General features: G+C 34.7%; 2 protein-coding genes across 2 annotated transcripts; one reads left to right on the forward strand and one right to left on the reverse strand.

Moving 5' to 3' along the window:
- Positions 1 to 2,927: 2,927 nt before the first annotated feature.
- Positions 2,928 to 10,464, forward strand: LOC140841334 (casein kinase 1-like protein 10). The gene is given in 16 exon segments (XM_073208656.1): positions 2,928 to 3,269; positions 3,458 to 3,586; positions 3,705 to 3,745; positions 4,342 to 4,411; positions 4,927 to 5,075; positions 5,165 to 5,260; positions 5,538 to 5,562; positions 5,565 to 5,607; positions 6,555 to 6,616; positions 6,722 to 6,785; positions 6,895 to 6,979; positions 7,469 to 7,595; positions 7,712 to 7,785; positions 7,870 to 7,927; positions 8,434 to 8,567; positions 8,783 to 10,464. Coding segments are annotated over 15 exon segments (1,362 nt in total). The 5' UTR covers positions 2,928 to 3,269; positions 3,458 to 3,510; the 3' UTR covers positions 9,041 to 10,464.
- Positions 10,465 to 12,698: 2,234 nt separating this feature from the next.
- Positions 12,699 to 14,827, reverse strand: LOC140841335 (large ribosomal subunit protein eL14z-like). Its single transcript, XM_073208657.1, has 5 exons — positions 14,694 to 14,827; positions 14,457 to 14,558; positions 13,547 to 13,676; positions 13,353 to 13,465; positions 12,699 to 12,944 (listed from the first exon to the last, which is right to left on the reverse strand). The coding sequence occupies exons 1-5, from the start codon at positions 14,694 to 14,696 to the stop codon at positions 12,888 to 12,890; spliced, it is 405 nt and encodes a 134-aa protein (XP_073064758.1). The 5' UTR covers positions 14,697 to 14,827; the 3' UTR covers positions 12,699 to 12,887.
- Between the last annotated feature and the right edge of the window lie 1,212 nt (positions 14,828 to 16,039).

The following is a 16,039-nucleotide window of genomic DNA, read 5'->3' on the forward strand; positions in this document are numbered from 1 at the left end:
AGTGAATCAGTTTGGATTTTGACTGGTGATGGTCTTATAATAAGTTTTCCAAGAGAACATGCTTTACATTGAAACTTATTATTCTGAAAGATCTTCTGGTCTTTCAGTGGATGACCATGTGTATTTTCTATAATTCTTCGCATCATTGTTGAACCAGGATGTCCCAATCGATCATGCCAATTGGTTAATATCGAAGAATTATCAACTACCATGTTTGATTCAATGGGACTTATATGTGTATAATGCAATCCAGTAGGGAGCATTGGTAGTTTTTCAATCACATATTTCTTTCCTGATTTATATGTGATAAGACACATATATTTCTCATTTCCTTCATTCATTGTTTGAGTATCATACCCATGGGAATATATATCATTAAAACTCAACAAATTTCTTTTCGATTGTGGTGAATATAAAGCATCATTGATCAAAAATTTTGTACCATTAGGTAACAAAAATTGTACTTTACCACATCCTTTAATCAAGTCTACAGGACCTGATATTGTATTCACCGTTTTTTTGTTGGTTTTAGTTCCAAGAAATATCTTTTATCTCGGAGGATAGTGTGCGTTGTACCACTATCGGGTATGCAAACTTCAGCTTTGCTCATAGCATTTTCCATATTTGAACTTCAAAAAAATATGCAATGAAATAAATTACTGACAATATATATTTAAATATAACACATATCATAATTATACAATAAAACATTATTTTATGAATACATGAAAAATAAATTATTGTACATTTATATTCTACCATTATATTGTTCATTTTCAGAGAAATCGTTGAGAAAATCTGCAGCATCAATATTGTTCATTTCTATCCCACCAACATATTGATCATTTCCAGAGAAATCATTCATAAAATCACCAGCATCAAAATGAGTTGAATCACTCAAACGGTCACTGCGTTCAGTGAAGTTTGTCTCCTTTTCTTTCCCCTTTAATGATTCTTTATAAAGTTTACAAAGGTGCTCAGGGGCTCGACAAACTTTGGACCAATGTCCTGGAGTACCACATCTGTAACAAGAACTTTCATATCTTTTTGAGTGATTCTCATTAACACTTGTATTCTCATGATGTCTTTTCAGTGGATGGTTTGGGACGCTCTTTTGAGATGAGTTATAAAAATAACTATATCTATTATTTTCAAAACCACGGCCGCGTCCACGACCACGACCAATTCCATGTCCACGTCCACGACCTCGACCTCGACCTCGACCAAAACCTTGTCTTTGAAATTGATTTTGGTTTCCAGGTTTAAATTCATTTTTACTTACAACATTTACTTCTGGAAATGCTGTTGATCCAGTGGGTCGGGACTGATGATTTCTCATTAATAACTCGTTGTTTTTTTCCGCCACAAGAAGACAGGCGATGAGTTCAGAATATCTCGCGAATCCACGTACTCTATATTGTTGCTGTAGAGTAATATTTGATGCATGAAACGTGGAAAATGTTTTTTCAAGCATCTCAGATTCTGTGACCTCATGTCCACAAAATTTTAATTGGGAGATTATTCTATACATCGCCGAATTGTAATCACTGGCTTTTTTAAAGTCTTGGAATCTCAATGTATTCTATTTATCCCGGGCGGTCGGAAGTATAACTTCTCTTATATGTTCGAATCTTTCTTTTAATCCCTTCCACAAAGCCATGGATTTTTTTCAGTCAGATATTCATATTTCAATCCATCGTCGTCGAGATGTCGACGCAAAAATATCATGGCTCTTGCCTTTTCTTGTGACGTGCATATGTCATTTTCTTTAATGGTCTCGCTTAGACCCAATGACTCAAGATGCATTTCTACATCTAGAGTCCATGACATATAATTCTTTCCCGTGATGTCGAGCGCAACAAATTCGAGTTTTGTTAAATTTGACATGGTGGTACTAAAAAAATTACGATGCATTTTATTAGTTAATAAATATTGCAATACAAAGTAACGGATAAACAACAAGTACAAGTATTTGTAAAAATAAAGAAAACGCACGAGGAGGATATTCTCCGATAAATACAAAACTCGTGAGTATGATAACCAAAATAATTAAAAATATCCTTGAGAAAGCCATCTTCTTTTTTTTTCGAAAAATTTGATGATGAATAATTTTTAGAGAAGAAGAGAAAGTTGGAGTGATTGAATGTGTTTGTGAGATCATATTTATAGGGCAAAAACTAGCTGTTTTTTTACTATTTATGACCGTTGGTGTACAAAAAATAAAAGTATGTATTTGTATAATTTTATGGTAATAATATGGTATATATAATATTAGACATGTTTAAATAATTATGTATATCATATCATAATATTATAATGAATGTCATAATTTATTTTGTTTAAAAACCTTATAGGCTTTTATACTTGTCGTATCCCTTACCGGGAGTGTGGGATCTCGTCTTAACATCCTCCCAGGATTTATAACAAGTTTATGAAAAATTTATTTTTATTATTTCTAATAATAACATTATATTGTATATTAAATAAATACACAATAAATAAATAACAGTAAAATAAATATTATTACTTTTGTTACCTTTTTCTTCTGTTTGGAGCTTGGAAAAGTATGTAGGACTTTTAGAGCTTCGTGCTGATAACGTGTTGTGAAAAAGTAAGAATTTATGTTAAAAAGTAAAAATCTCAAACTCTCAAAATTTACCAAACTGCACACTTTATAATATTTTTCTCTCTACTCAATTGTGATTTTCTTCACAAATGAGAGATCTATTTATAGAGTTTCATTACACATAATCCAAAAAATAAAATACATCATTACTTACATCATTACACACAAATTTCTAATTTTAAAACTCTTATTTTCAATATTCAACTATTACTTTTCAATATTAATATTATTTATTTTCAACAATTTATAAATTATCATTTTAAAAAATTCTGAATTGAAGCACCAGAACGCAAACACTGCTTTCCTTTTCCAATCCCCACCACACACACATCCCATTATTATCAACTAGCAATCTTAATCCGTTCTTGTTTTCCTTCAACAAATTCATCGATTTATCTCCTCAATTATCACCCTTTATCTGCACCTGTATCTTCTTTTTCATTACAACCCTGAATCTTCGCTCGACTGTCTTCCATTTTGTTTGCTAATAATCATTTCTTGATTAATCAATTGTATATATAAAAAAAATTCGACGCATACCCACCTATATATCCTGCATCGGTTCATTCTTGATCGATCTTGTTTGGATTTCACGCATGGGAATTGTCCAAGGGGTCGTGAAAAGCTAGGGTTTTGTTCCAGGGTTTGTGTTGTTTTCGTGAATGCAGTTCAATAATAAAAAAGGATCTATGTTTGTTGCTTGATGTATTGGATCTGCAGCCGGGAGTGATTTTTTTCGTTATCTAGGATTTATTGCGGTTGTGTGAGTTTATATAGTCATTTATCGGTCGTTAGTTCGAAAGGCTGAAATTGGAGGATTCAACTTTGTAGGATTTTGAATAATTTGGAGTTTACGAAGTCATTATTGAATCGAATTGGTTGCCATGGATCATGTTGTGGGTGGAAAGTTTAAGCTTGGCAGGAAAATTGGGAGCGGTTCATTTGGTGAACTGTACTTGGGTATTATTTTATTATTACTGATGAGTTGTTATTAGTTAACCGTAATTATTTCATGTTTTTTTGAAAAGATTTATTTTTCTTGTACTAAATAGCAAATCTATTATGTTTTTTGTTGTAGGGGTGAACATACAAACTGGAGAAGAAGTAGGCATCAAGTTGGTATGCTTGTTGGTTGTAATTTTATTGTTCCTTCTTTGTTTCTAGTGTATTCTACATTGTTTGGGACTGGGGCGAAGGCGAATTCATCTTTTGAGGGTTATCATGGTATTTGTTGAAATCCTTATTCTGCCCTCTGCAGTGCTTTTGTTTCATTAACGATTGGATGATTGGAATTATGTTTGTAATTATCTTCCTTCACTCCTGAATTTTCTATCGTTAATAAACTTAGTAACTTCAGAAGTTTGAAAGAAAAAAAACTATCAGTTAATGAGTGATGCAATTTCAAAATTAATTCTTCCCCCGTCACCCCCAAGAAGTTTAGTTAAAAGATCAATAGTTTTTATTTTTTAGTTAATACGCATTAAAATGTATATACATGTCGTTGGTGCGATGCATCTTGTTAGGAACAGTAGTTTTCTACTAAGTTCTATGGACATGGGAAAATTACTCTGCTGGATTCCAACATTGCATGCGGAAAGAACACAGCTTTTTTTCCTGCTCTGCAGTAGATAGAACCTCTTTTCTGTATGATAACCAGAAACTTATAAATTATTGATTATCGTAATAAGTATATTTGTTATTATCACAATTGTCAGGAATCTGTGAAGACCAAGCACCCTCAACTTCATTATGAGTCAAAAATTTATATGCTTTTACAAGGAGGAAGTAAGTTGCTCTCTCTCTCTCTCTCTCTCTCTCTCTCTCTCTCTCTCTGCATTTTTTGATAGATCAAAAACAGTTCATTTTGATTGACCACCTAATTGTTTATCATTTTATTCTCGTAAGCTCTTGCTAAGGTCAGTAATAAGCTAGTTGTCAGATAAAGTTTGGCATGCTTAAACACCTACATATATGCATGGAGGAAATGATGCATTAATCTCATTCCTCTTCTGAATTTGTGTTTTTCCTCTTATGTTCCTCCTGGAAGCCTTCCTGGGATGATCAGGGGTGCTGTTTTCTCTAGATGGTGTTAATTCAAACTTTTCTGTGTTCCTTAAGATTGAAATATTTACTATATCTGATCCCCTTTTTTTAGTTTTATATAAATATATTTTTAGCTGCAAGCAGGTGTGAAAATTAGTAAAATGTTACTGTCTAATGGGAATTTATTCCGAAATACGAGACAGATTGACTTAAGTTGATGTTTGATCTAATTCAATTGGGTTCTGTTTTTCATGCAGCCGGTATTCCTAACCTGAAATGGTTTGGGGTTGAGGCTGAATATAATGTCATGGTCATAGACCTTCTAGGACCGAGTCTGGAAGATCTATTCAACTATTGTAACAGGAAGTTGTCCTTGAAAACAGTTTTAATGCTTGCGGATCAATTGGTAAGTAGTTCGAATTTTAAGTGTTTTCTGTACACTATGGTTGTAGATTTTAATTTAGTTTTAATAAGTAAAGGTGCATCTTATTTCAGATCAACAGAGTTGAATATATGCATTCTAAAGGATTTCTTCATCGTGATATAAAGCCCGACAACTTTTTGATGGGCTTGGGACGCAAAGCAAATCAGGTGTCTGTTTCTGTCATTCTTATGTTTCATATATTTGTTTGGATGATCTTAGCATTATATATGTACCATTTTGACTTCAATTATAATAAAGGGCCTTTGTAGAGACTGTCATAATCTCATGCTAATTTGTTTATGATAAATCTTTTAATTTTATTATACCATTTGAGTAATTAGTGGATGCGCTACTCTTGGCTGCATTGAGGGTAGATTTTCCTGGATTTATAAAGGATATTTCCTACATGTAATTGTTTTGGTGCTCTAACGGTCTATATTGCAGGTTTATGTCATTGACTATGGTCTTGCCAAAAATATAGGGATCTCCAGACTCATAAGCACATACCCTACAGGTACATTCCTATATTTTTTTAACGCCAAAGTCATTTAGTATTTGCTCATACTTGTCTCAAAAGGATGCCTAGACTGACTATGATGGTTGGAAGTTAGTACCGATGCTGGAAATTATTTACTGTCTTAAAACCAATAGTGCACAACAATAGTTTGGGATAACGTGTGATCTTGATCTGTGCTGTTAAACAAGATTGCCTTTGTGATTTCTAATTTGACACATGCATGATTTTTAATCTAACTCTTTCATCATGACTGATGAATGATTTAGCTCCACGACGTTATCGATACGGACAGGCAACAGCTAAAATTAAATAATAAGTATGGTATTGACAGGTATGATTAAATAATAAATATGATTTTTAAGCCCATTAAAATTACGCAAGATAACATCTTAATTGCTACAATCAATGGCTGAGTAATCGTATTTATTTATGCCCTTTTTTGGTCTAATGTCTATGTTTCATTATTTGATCATTTATCTTTCCCCCCTAGTTACAGATTAATGCAGTAGAGTACACTTACGGTTGTCAGCTCTTGGGCACAGAAGGATCTGTAACCCACTTCTTCATTCCCTTATCCGGACCTGAACAATTAGAAGGGAAGAGAGGAAGTTTGATGGTTATTTCTAATCACGCTAAAATATGTCAGTAAAAGCAAAATTTGCAAAGGGATGATGAGTATTTTTAATTATTTTTCCGCTTGTCATAGCCTAATTTGTTAAGAGAAACAGACTGCTTTAACATAAATTTGGCAAGTGGTATAATTATGCAAATCCTCTGGTGGGTTGATTTCCACGTCCTAGGCTAGCAGTATTACAATGCTTGCTGGAAGATAATTTTTTGTTAATCCCTGAATAGATTTTTAACTTTTAACATATACGGAGAATTTGTGACAGGTTGGTTTTTTACATGCAGACTGATTGAACTTCTTAACATTTTACTTTTAGGGAAAATAAGAATCTCACGGGTACCGCTCGCTACGCTAGTGTCAATACACACCTTGGAGTTGGTGAGTGATGGTGATTTTAAAAAGAATTGTTTCATATCATTAAGTTCCTTAGAATTCTTTTGGTTTAATTGCTTCCATCTCATCGTGGTTCGCTAATGCTGGCAGAACAAAGCAGAAGAGACGATTTGGAATCTCTTGGTTATGTACTTATGTATTTTCTGAGAGGAAGGTGAGTTGAACCTGTGGATGACTTATTGGTCGGAAATGTTCTACCTTGTTTGGATCTGATTGTCTTTGTATCTTTACTTCCATACTGATATTGTTTTTTTATGTTTCAGCCTTCCCTGGCAGGGACTTAAAGCTGGCACCAAAAAACAAAAATATGACAAGATCAGTGAGAAAAAAATGTTAACTCCTATAGAGGTATATACCAAATGCTTGCATAATTAATGTGGGCTGTGGTACCGTGTCCATGTTAGAAATTTATCTTCTCCGTGATGAGCTCAAAAAGTAAATTAATGATTTAACCCAAAGCAACCACTAAGTGCCCCTTTTTGTTTGATGGTATGCCTGTCTTGCAACCAAGATCTGCAAAGTGTTTTCGTTCGCTTGATTCCTTGGCTGCTGTTAGTGCTTGATGTAAGATTCAAGGTTGCTTGTCTTGAAATTGTTTGAAGACAAATGGAACCTTTTTTGTATGAAACCTTCTTTTGCACTGCATTCATTCAAGCAAAGCAAAAGGATTAATTGTTTCAGTGTTTACGCCTTATTGTGGTATTGTGGATTATTCAACTATATTATTTACTTTTATGCTGGGTGCTTATATCATCCTGGGTTGACTGGACTTGTTCAGTCGTATACATACTTGTGATTTATGAGTCCTAAAAGGTCATATCATATGGTGTGTTGCAGTTACTGTGCAAATCATATCCATCAGAATTCATATCATATTTCCACTACTGCCGTTCTTTAAGATTTGAGGACAAGCCTGATTATTCTTATTTGAAGAGGCTTTTTAGGGACTTGTTTATTCGTGAAGGTGATGATTACCTAAACTCTATCTGTCTCTCTAGATTTTCTTCCTGTCATAAATATTTGAAGTAACTGCTTGAGTATCTTGTGGTGAAGTGTGGATGTGTTGCAATGCTTTTGCAGGTTACCAATTTGATTATGTATTTGATTGGACCATATTGAAGTATCCTCAGATTGGAGCCAGTTCCAGATCAAGAGTATACATATGCATTTTATTCTTTTCTCCAGCCTCTTTTTATACTTGATGATATGAATATAGTAATTGTTGCCTTTACCTTCAGAATCCTTCTGGCAATGCAGTGGCTGGAACTTCTAGTGAAAAACCAGGAAGAACATCTGGTAATCTCTCGGAAATCTGTGTTAAACTTATTTGTGAATAGAAAATCCAATGGGTGCATAATATGCAAATCTATGAATGTTTAGAACTTATCTTGTAAAGTGTAGGACCGATGAACAGTAAACATGAATCCGGAATCAACAATTTGAATCACATTGTATTGATAACTGCAGGCAAAACATTGCAAACTAAGTGCTCTGTGATTAATGAGAACTATTGTTGTTGATTTGGATTGTCACCTCTCACATCTCGAAAACTGCGGTCATTTTAAAAAGTGTTAGAACGTGATTAGTTTCGGGCATTGACGTGTACTGGTGAGAAATTAAAAAGCTTTTGGAGCAACTACTTATGGTTTTAAGAGCTGAATACTGAGAGATATCATGTATGAACGTTTTTTCTGTTTGCAATTTTGAGTTTAACACGTTCATTTTCTCACTAAAATATATACTCTTTAAATCTACTAGTGGATATGTTATATTTTCGCTTCTTATTTGGTTGTGTTGTCTAGTGGGGCAAGATCTTCGAGATAAATTTTCAGGCGCGGTTGAAGCCTTCTCTAGAAGGAATTCTTCAGGTCCTGCTCGGCATGGAGATCATTTAAGACACAGGACATCAGATGATATGCCTTCGTCCAAAGACGTGGTATTTATTCCTCTCTTCTCCACAAAGATATTTTCATTTGATCGGCCTCATTTGGTTTTCCTGCATTTGAATTCTTGATTCTCATATCACTCCAGCTGCATCATCAGCATACGACATGTGCTTTGACAATGTAACAGACTAACAGTTGCTCTTATTCGATAAGTTTCTTTTAATCTTTATAAGAAATTCGATTGAAGTTCTTAATTTTATTGCAGCTACCTGATTCAGAAAAAGGCCGTATTTCTCGAAATGGCAGCTCTACAAAGAGAGCAGCCGTTTCAATCAGCAGGCCAAGCTCCTCTGGTGAGGTCACTGATGGCCGCGCTGGTAGACTGGTCTCGAGCAGTGGTCGTATATCTACCGCACAAAGAATTCAACCCAGCATTGATCCAAAGCCATCTCGTGCTGCTATTACTAAAGGCTCTCGTGATGACCCTCTTCGTAGTTTTGATTTCCTCTCAATAAGGAAGTAACATAAATTGGAATTGGAAATGCTAATGTTGGAGCAGACAAAGCTCGATCTATTTAAATTTCATCTCCGGTGATATCTTATTGTGTTAGAATGGTAAATGTCTGATGCGTCGGACACCACCACTATTAGGTAGTAGCTCAACACGAGTTGCTGCTCGTCCGAGAAATTGTCAAGAGTTCTATGCACAGCAGGTCTTGTTTTCCAAGATCACGTTAGATTTAACACGAGTCATGCATACCTTTTTTTTAAACATCAAATATCAACTTTATTAATCTTCAACTTGAGAGTTACAATCGTTCATAATGATTGTGCGAATAGAATTAGGCATTACTACAGAAATACCAAAACAAGCTTGTTGGAGAGCCGTTTTAACCAACGTATGAGCGGTTCTATTAGCTTGTCTCCTAACGTGATCGACTTTGAATGAAGTCTGATTCCTGATGATGGTCCGACAGGTTGTGATAGTGAGGTCAAATTCAGTAAGGTCTGGTGCGTCAGTCTGGATTGCATCTGCTGATATCTTTGAGTCTGTTTCCACTATTACCTTGTCGTAGCCCATGTCTTTTATCCAACTTAGAACTTCGAGGATAGCAAGTGCTTCTGCTTCTTTTACAAGTGCTACTCCATGGTGGAGGCTGGTTCTACAGATTATGAATGAGCCATTTGAGTCCCTGATTACTATTCCAACCGCAAATGATCTTTTATCGGTGCCAAAACCCGCATCGACATTACATTTGAAGAAGTCTTCCATGGGTTTCCTCCAGACCACATTCGCGCACAAGTTCGGTGGTTGGTTTGGTTGTTTTTCTATTGATCTTATGGCAAGCCAATCATTAAGAGTGTCAATGGCGCATGTAATCGTACGAATTGCAGAATTCGAAATTTTGTTCCAGATTCTGTCATTGCGTGAAAGCCAAATGCCCCAAAGAATCATAACTAAATTTTGTCTCCTCTCGACATCCAGCCTTTCTAGGATATTAAAGAACCACTCTTCAAAGTTCTTGATCTCGGGGGGAGTTGAATTGACTTCGGTCTTCACTTGAGATAGCTTCGAGCAAGCTTGAGCAAATTGGCATGTATAGAATAGATGCCAAGGTTCTAGCATGGAATTACAATTTACGCATGTGGCCGGGACCAGAAGGCGTTTTTTCTGAAGATTTATTCTTATAGGGAGCCAATTCCGCACTATACGCCACGCAAAAGTTTTAACCTTGGGTGGCATGTTTAAATCCCATAATTTATTCCATGCACCAGTTGCATTGTTCTCTCTTCATGTGTAGATTGTGTTCATGGCTAGATGATACCCTGATCTCACTGTATAATTACCATCTTTGTTGTATCTCCATATGCGAACATCTGAAACGTAGGTCATTAGGGGAATATTTGTGATTTCTGAAGTGTCTCTTGTACAGAAAATTTCTTCAATGAGCTCTGTATCCCATTCATGTATAAACGATGCCATTAAATTAGAAACCTTCAGAGATTCTAGTCCCGGGGTCATTTGGGATTCTACTCGAGGCTTGTCCAGATTTCGTAGCCAAGGTTATGACCATACCGAAATGTTGCCGTCGTCTCCAATTCTCCAACGATAACCTTCACGGATTAAGGCCTGCGAATGCCAAATACTCCTCCATATAAAGCTAAGATTAGCTCATAAAGCTGCTTTTAGGAAATCCTTATCTGGAAATATTTTGTTTTGAGAACTTGAGATACAAGAGTATGAGGGTTGGACATTATATTCTACCCTTGCTTGCCCAGCATCGCAAGATTAAAACCTTGGAGATTACGGAAATCCACCATTCTTTTTAATGTGATGAATATAATGTTGAATCATATGCTTATTCTTAAATTTAAAAAAGATTTGTTGGTTTACAGTAGTGCTGCGAGTCTATAACAATTAAACTTACTTGACTGGAGAGGTTTGACAAACATCACATCTCAAAGTTTTTTAATTATACTAACCAACCAACCAACCAATGTTAAAAGTTGGTACGAAAATAGAGGTTCTCCAATAATCCGATCCGTAATAATGCAATGTTCGAATCTAAACCATTGGGTTTATAGTTGGTTTTAGGGGTGATGAAGGTACGGTTTTACAGTTTTTTTTTTAAAAAAAATTCAAATCGAATTGTCATATGCAGTTGGTTAATATTTTGAAAAAATAATCGTGGTTTTACATGAAAAATTAGTCTAACGATTTTGAGCGATTTCAAGTGGTGGTTGTCGGTTTACGGTTTTTTTTTATGAAAAATATTAGAACATATATTCTAATTTATTTGAAATCAACAACAATATAGTATCTTTAAATATAAAATATAGTTCAAAGTATATGAAGATAAAAATAGATAAAATAATAATCAAGATTCAAAACTAAGTTAATAATTTAACAACACAACATACTCACATCAAAAATGAAATTTACACTATTTTATCTTTTTTTTTTTTTACTTTCAAATTTCAAACAAAATATTATAGCAAAAGAAATAAATACTCTAATAAAATACTAATATGAAGAATAATCAAGAAGAAGATAAGTTTTATTTGTAAGAACAATAATTTTGAAGATAGTTAAGATATAAAGAACGACAGCTTCTTTATTTGAATACATTGTTTACAAATTATTATAATTCTAGGTTAAATATTATAGCAAGCGGTTTAGGCGGTGTGGTTCTTGACAAAATAACCGAACCACGTATGCGGTGCTATTTATGATTACTATTTTTAATCATGGTTTTTAAAAAATATTATGAAAAACGGTGTAGTGTAATTTGGTTCGAGCGGCTCGGGGGTTAATAAAAAAATTTGATCAAACCTACCCCCATCGATAGGGGTGATCACGATGCAATTTTGCGGTTTTTTTTTTAAATTCGAACGAATTGTCATATGTGGTCGGTTAGTATTTTGAAAAAATAACAACGGTTTTACATGAAAAATTAGTCTTGCGGTTTTTAGTGGTTTCAAGCGGTTGCGGTCTGTTTACGATTTTTTTTAATGAAAATATTATATCATATATTCTAATTTATTTGAAAACAACAATATAATGTCTTCAAATATAAAATATAGTTCAAATCATATAAAGATAAAAATAGATAAAACAATAATCAAGATTCAAAACTAAGTTAATAATTTAATAACACAACATACTCACCACAAAAATGAAATTTACATTATTATATCTTTTTTTTTAACTTTCAAACTTCAAATAAAATATTCTAGCAAAAGAAATAAATACTCTAATAAAAGACTAATATGCAGAATAATTAAGAAGATAAATTTTATTTGTAAGAATAATAATTTTGAAGAGAGTTGAGAAATAATAAATGACAACTTCTTTATTTGAATATGTTGTTCACAAATTATTATATTTCTAGACTGACAAGCGGTTTATGCGATGCAGTTCTTGGCAAAAAAAAAAAAAAACCGAACCGCATATGATTATTATTTTTAATCGTGATCTTATAAAATATTATGAAAAACGATGCGGTACTTTCAATTCGGGCGGTTAATAAAAAAATTTGATCACCGCTAGTTGGTATTATCGGTTGGAAAACCAAAACATCGGGGTGAGTGGTAAGCCAAGCTTGTTACAAAATCAATGGGGTTAATTAAAACATGTATGGAACCAAAGTCCAAATAAATTTATACAAAAAAAAAGTAACTGCTGAATGAAACAATTCATTTTGAACTGAAACGTGCATAAAAAACCAACTGAGCATTGACACATTGGATTGAGTATTGTGTGGATTTTGAATATTTTCCATCCAAGCAGAATGTAGAACAAGTAAAATCTGGAATGAAAAACTAACACATTTTCAAAAACCATAAGATAAAATTGTAAAAACCAGAAATTAAGCCGCACTCTCTTTTTTAAGCTTTGCAAGCTCTTGCCTTACTACTCCAGCTCTCTGCAGTTCCACAGAAGCATACAGTTAGAAACTAAAGCAGCTTACATGGCTTTTTTTTCCTACCAAGTGGGGGGTGCCAGGCCCAGGCAGTAGGGCAAAGCCACGCCCGACACGCGAAGGCCCAGGTAGCAAGCCACCTTGAAGGACCTTCCCCCAAGAAAAATTAATATCGCGTGAGCCATTGGCCCACATATCAAATAACACAGCTTACACGAACATGACTAAGTACATAAAAATGTACACAGTATAACACCCTAATTGCGACCACCAACGGCTGGGTAAACATATGGATTCCCTTTCCAATTCTTCTAGAACAAGTATCTTTAAAAAGTAAAAAAATCAATCCATTTGTATACTTTGAAAACTAACATAATATATGTAGGTGCGTTACTATATGATAGTACATACCTTGATTTTGGCCAACATTAATTTGAATCTCTCAAAATCGTTCAAGGATGCCCTTCTCTTTTGTACTATCAACTTTCTCCCCCAGGAACTCTTTTCCCATTTCCCCTTCACATCTGTCAGAAGAGCCAGAAGTTTAAATCTCACCATTAAATGCAAGCAAGATATTGTAGGGTTTTCTAGTTCAAAACGCTCACCAGCAGCTTCCATTGCAGCAATAAGGGTCTTCTTCTTAGGAACTCTTTTGATGTCAATCTTAATATCAGTGAGAGATAACCACTTGAAATTCATTTGGCTTCTTATTGTATCAAGGGAATCCACAAGCGCCTGCCATTGAACAAAATAGCTTAAATGGTAGGGAAGACACCGAACTTTCAATCCATTCAGAAGTTACATTAATAAAAGCACTGTCCAGAATGATCCCGATGTATCCAGGCTCTTTATGTATGCCCCCAGTATAACAACCCCACCATTGCAATAATAAATATAACTTAAAAGGCTTGTGCAGTTATTATTGACAAAGCAAAAGCAAAAATAGTTCAACACGAGTATTCTTCTCAACATCGATGACCTTGAATAAAAATTGTAAAAATATTGCAAAAATATTCCTTACAAGATAATTCTAATTCGTCTTATGATTGATGAACAAGCACTAATCATTTGTACTATACCAATTGACTAAGGAAGCACAAAAAAACTTGCCTAACTTGTCCTTAAAACAAACTATAATCTAGATTGTAACAGCAAGAAACCAGTCGAGAGTAGCTAAGCCTAATAAATTGATCAAATGAGCTGAAATCCCAAGCAAATAACAAGAAGCATAGAAAGAAATTGCACTAACGATCCCAATGTCACTTGTGCTTAATAAGCTACCAGCTCAAAGTAAGCTCCAACAGGAAGAAACATCGACTAAAAAGTTAATGCAAATTCAACGGCAAGAATATATTACATCAGGATGGGATCTAAGCTACACCAAAATTTTTGTAATTTTTATTTAAAAATCCTCTAAATATAATATAACATTAACTCCCCCCCCCCCCAAAAAAAAAACGGATTCAGAACAAAAATATGAATTTTAGAGGCATGCAAAAAATGAACACTACATACTCGGTTCTGGTCGATGACGTCAACAATGACGACAAGCCTGCCATATTCCTTCCCGTAATTCACGAGTGCTACTCTTCCAATCTCCACGTATCTTTTGAACGGCTACATGGAATCAGCAAAAATATATCCGAAGTCAAGCATTTTGCATTCAAATCCACAGTGATCAACATAAACACAAAAGCACATATTTTCTAGGGAAAAAATAATGTAGAGAAGATGATAATTTCGGGAACTCACCATTTTAGGCGATCTCTATGCGAGCGTTAGTGAGTGAGAGGAGTGGCGGAGATTTGGGGGGAGAAGGAATAGCAAAATTAGGGTTTTTGATGGAGTTTTTCTTCGCCACCTGGATTGTTTTACAAAAATCTGGGCTTTGGGCCTTTAATACCGGTAGTGTTTTGGGCTTCATTTGTTCAAAACTTTTTAACACGTATTTGTTCAAATGCCGGGTTTACGTGTATCGGCTTTAACTTTTCAGAATCAATTATTATATATATATATATATATATATATATATATATATATATATATATATATATATATATTTTGCAAGAGAATAAATGTGTGTGTGTTGTTAATCAAAATAGGCTAACAACAGTAGCATAAAATTGTACTCGTAAAGATAAAACAGTAACATAAATTAGCGCGTTGTTTACAGTATGACTAATGTATAAAACCAGCAAATCAGTATCGTGAATAAAACAATAGTATAATGCTTAATTAAATCAAAACGAGGCATGTAGCTTGTACAGTTTCTTTAAAACAGATTTCACCTCTCCGGTATGTGCTCTGAGGATTCAACGGACATCTGTTTCCCAGTATACAACGGGCAAACCAGCAGAGTTGCAGCACAAAGCACCATGCCAGCGAATAAAAGCAGTACCTGAACTTTATTAGTGAAAGGAACAGAAGCAGAACAAGCAGAAACAGTACTGTAGAAGAAGCAGTACTGCAGAAGTACTGTAGCAGAACAAGCAGAAGCACTGTAGCAGAACGAGCAGAAGTACTGTAGCAGTAGGAGAAAATGGATTTTTTGGTATCTTTTTTCTGGCCTTGACACATTTTCTATTTATACATACCTATACAAGTCATACGAAGGGCCAAAGGTTGTCATAAAGATGGCATACGAAGCATCAAAGGTTGGGCATACGAAGCACCAACAGCCAAACCATGTGAAAGGTCTTAAGGGCATATGAAAGGTCTCAACAAAAAAAATAACAAAAGATGACATAGACTAGCTGAGCGATATTTGCTTTGATCGGTCCGACATTCGACGCACCCAAGTAGCGCTCGTACGCTTGAACACAAGTCAAGCCTTTTTCCACTGCAAATCGAGCCCATGATTTGCACCCTCCTGTGCCGACGTGCGCGAGAGAGGGCCTCTTGACCAATCTTTGTTACACCTCCATAAAGTGTAACATAATATAAATTTATCTATATCACTTTATTATTTCAATGTGGGACAAGCCCACCTTTCAAATTTCCATTCACTCACATGGAAATCCCATAAGCCTAGAAGCCCATACCTTTAATCCAACAACCCCCCACATGAATGGGAATTTAAATTTAGACGAAAGGATTTT

Source organism: Primulina eburnea, chromosome 9, assembly GCF_022965805.1.
Source record: "Primulina eburnea isolate SZY01 chromosome 9, ASM2296580v1, whole genome shotgun sequence".
Classification (NCBI taxonomy): domain Eukaryota; kingdom Viridiplantae; phylum Streptophyta; class Magnoliopsida; order Lamiales; family Gesneriaceae; genus Primulina; species Primulina eburnea.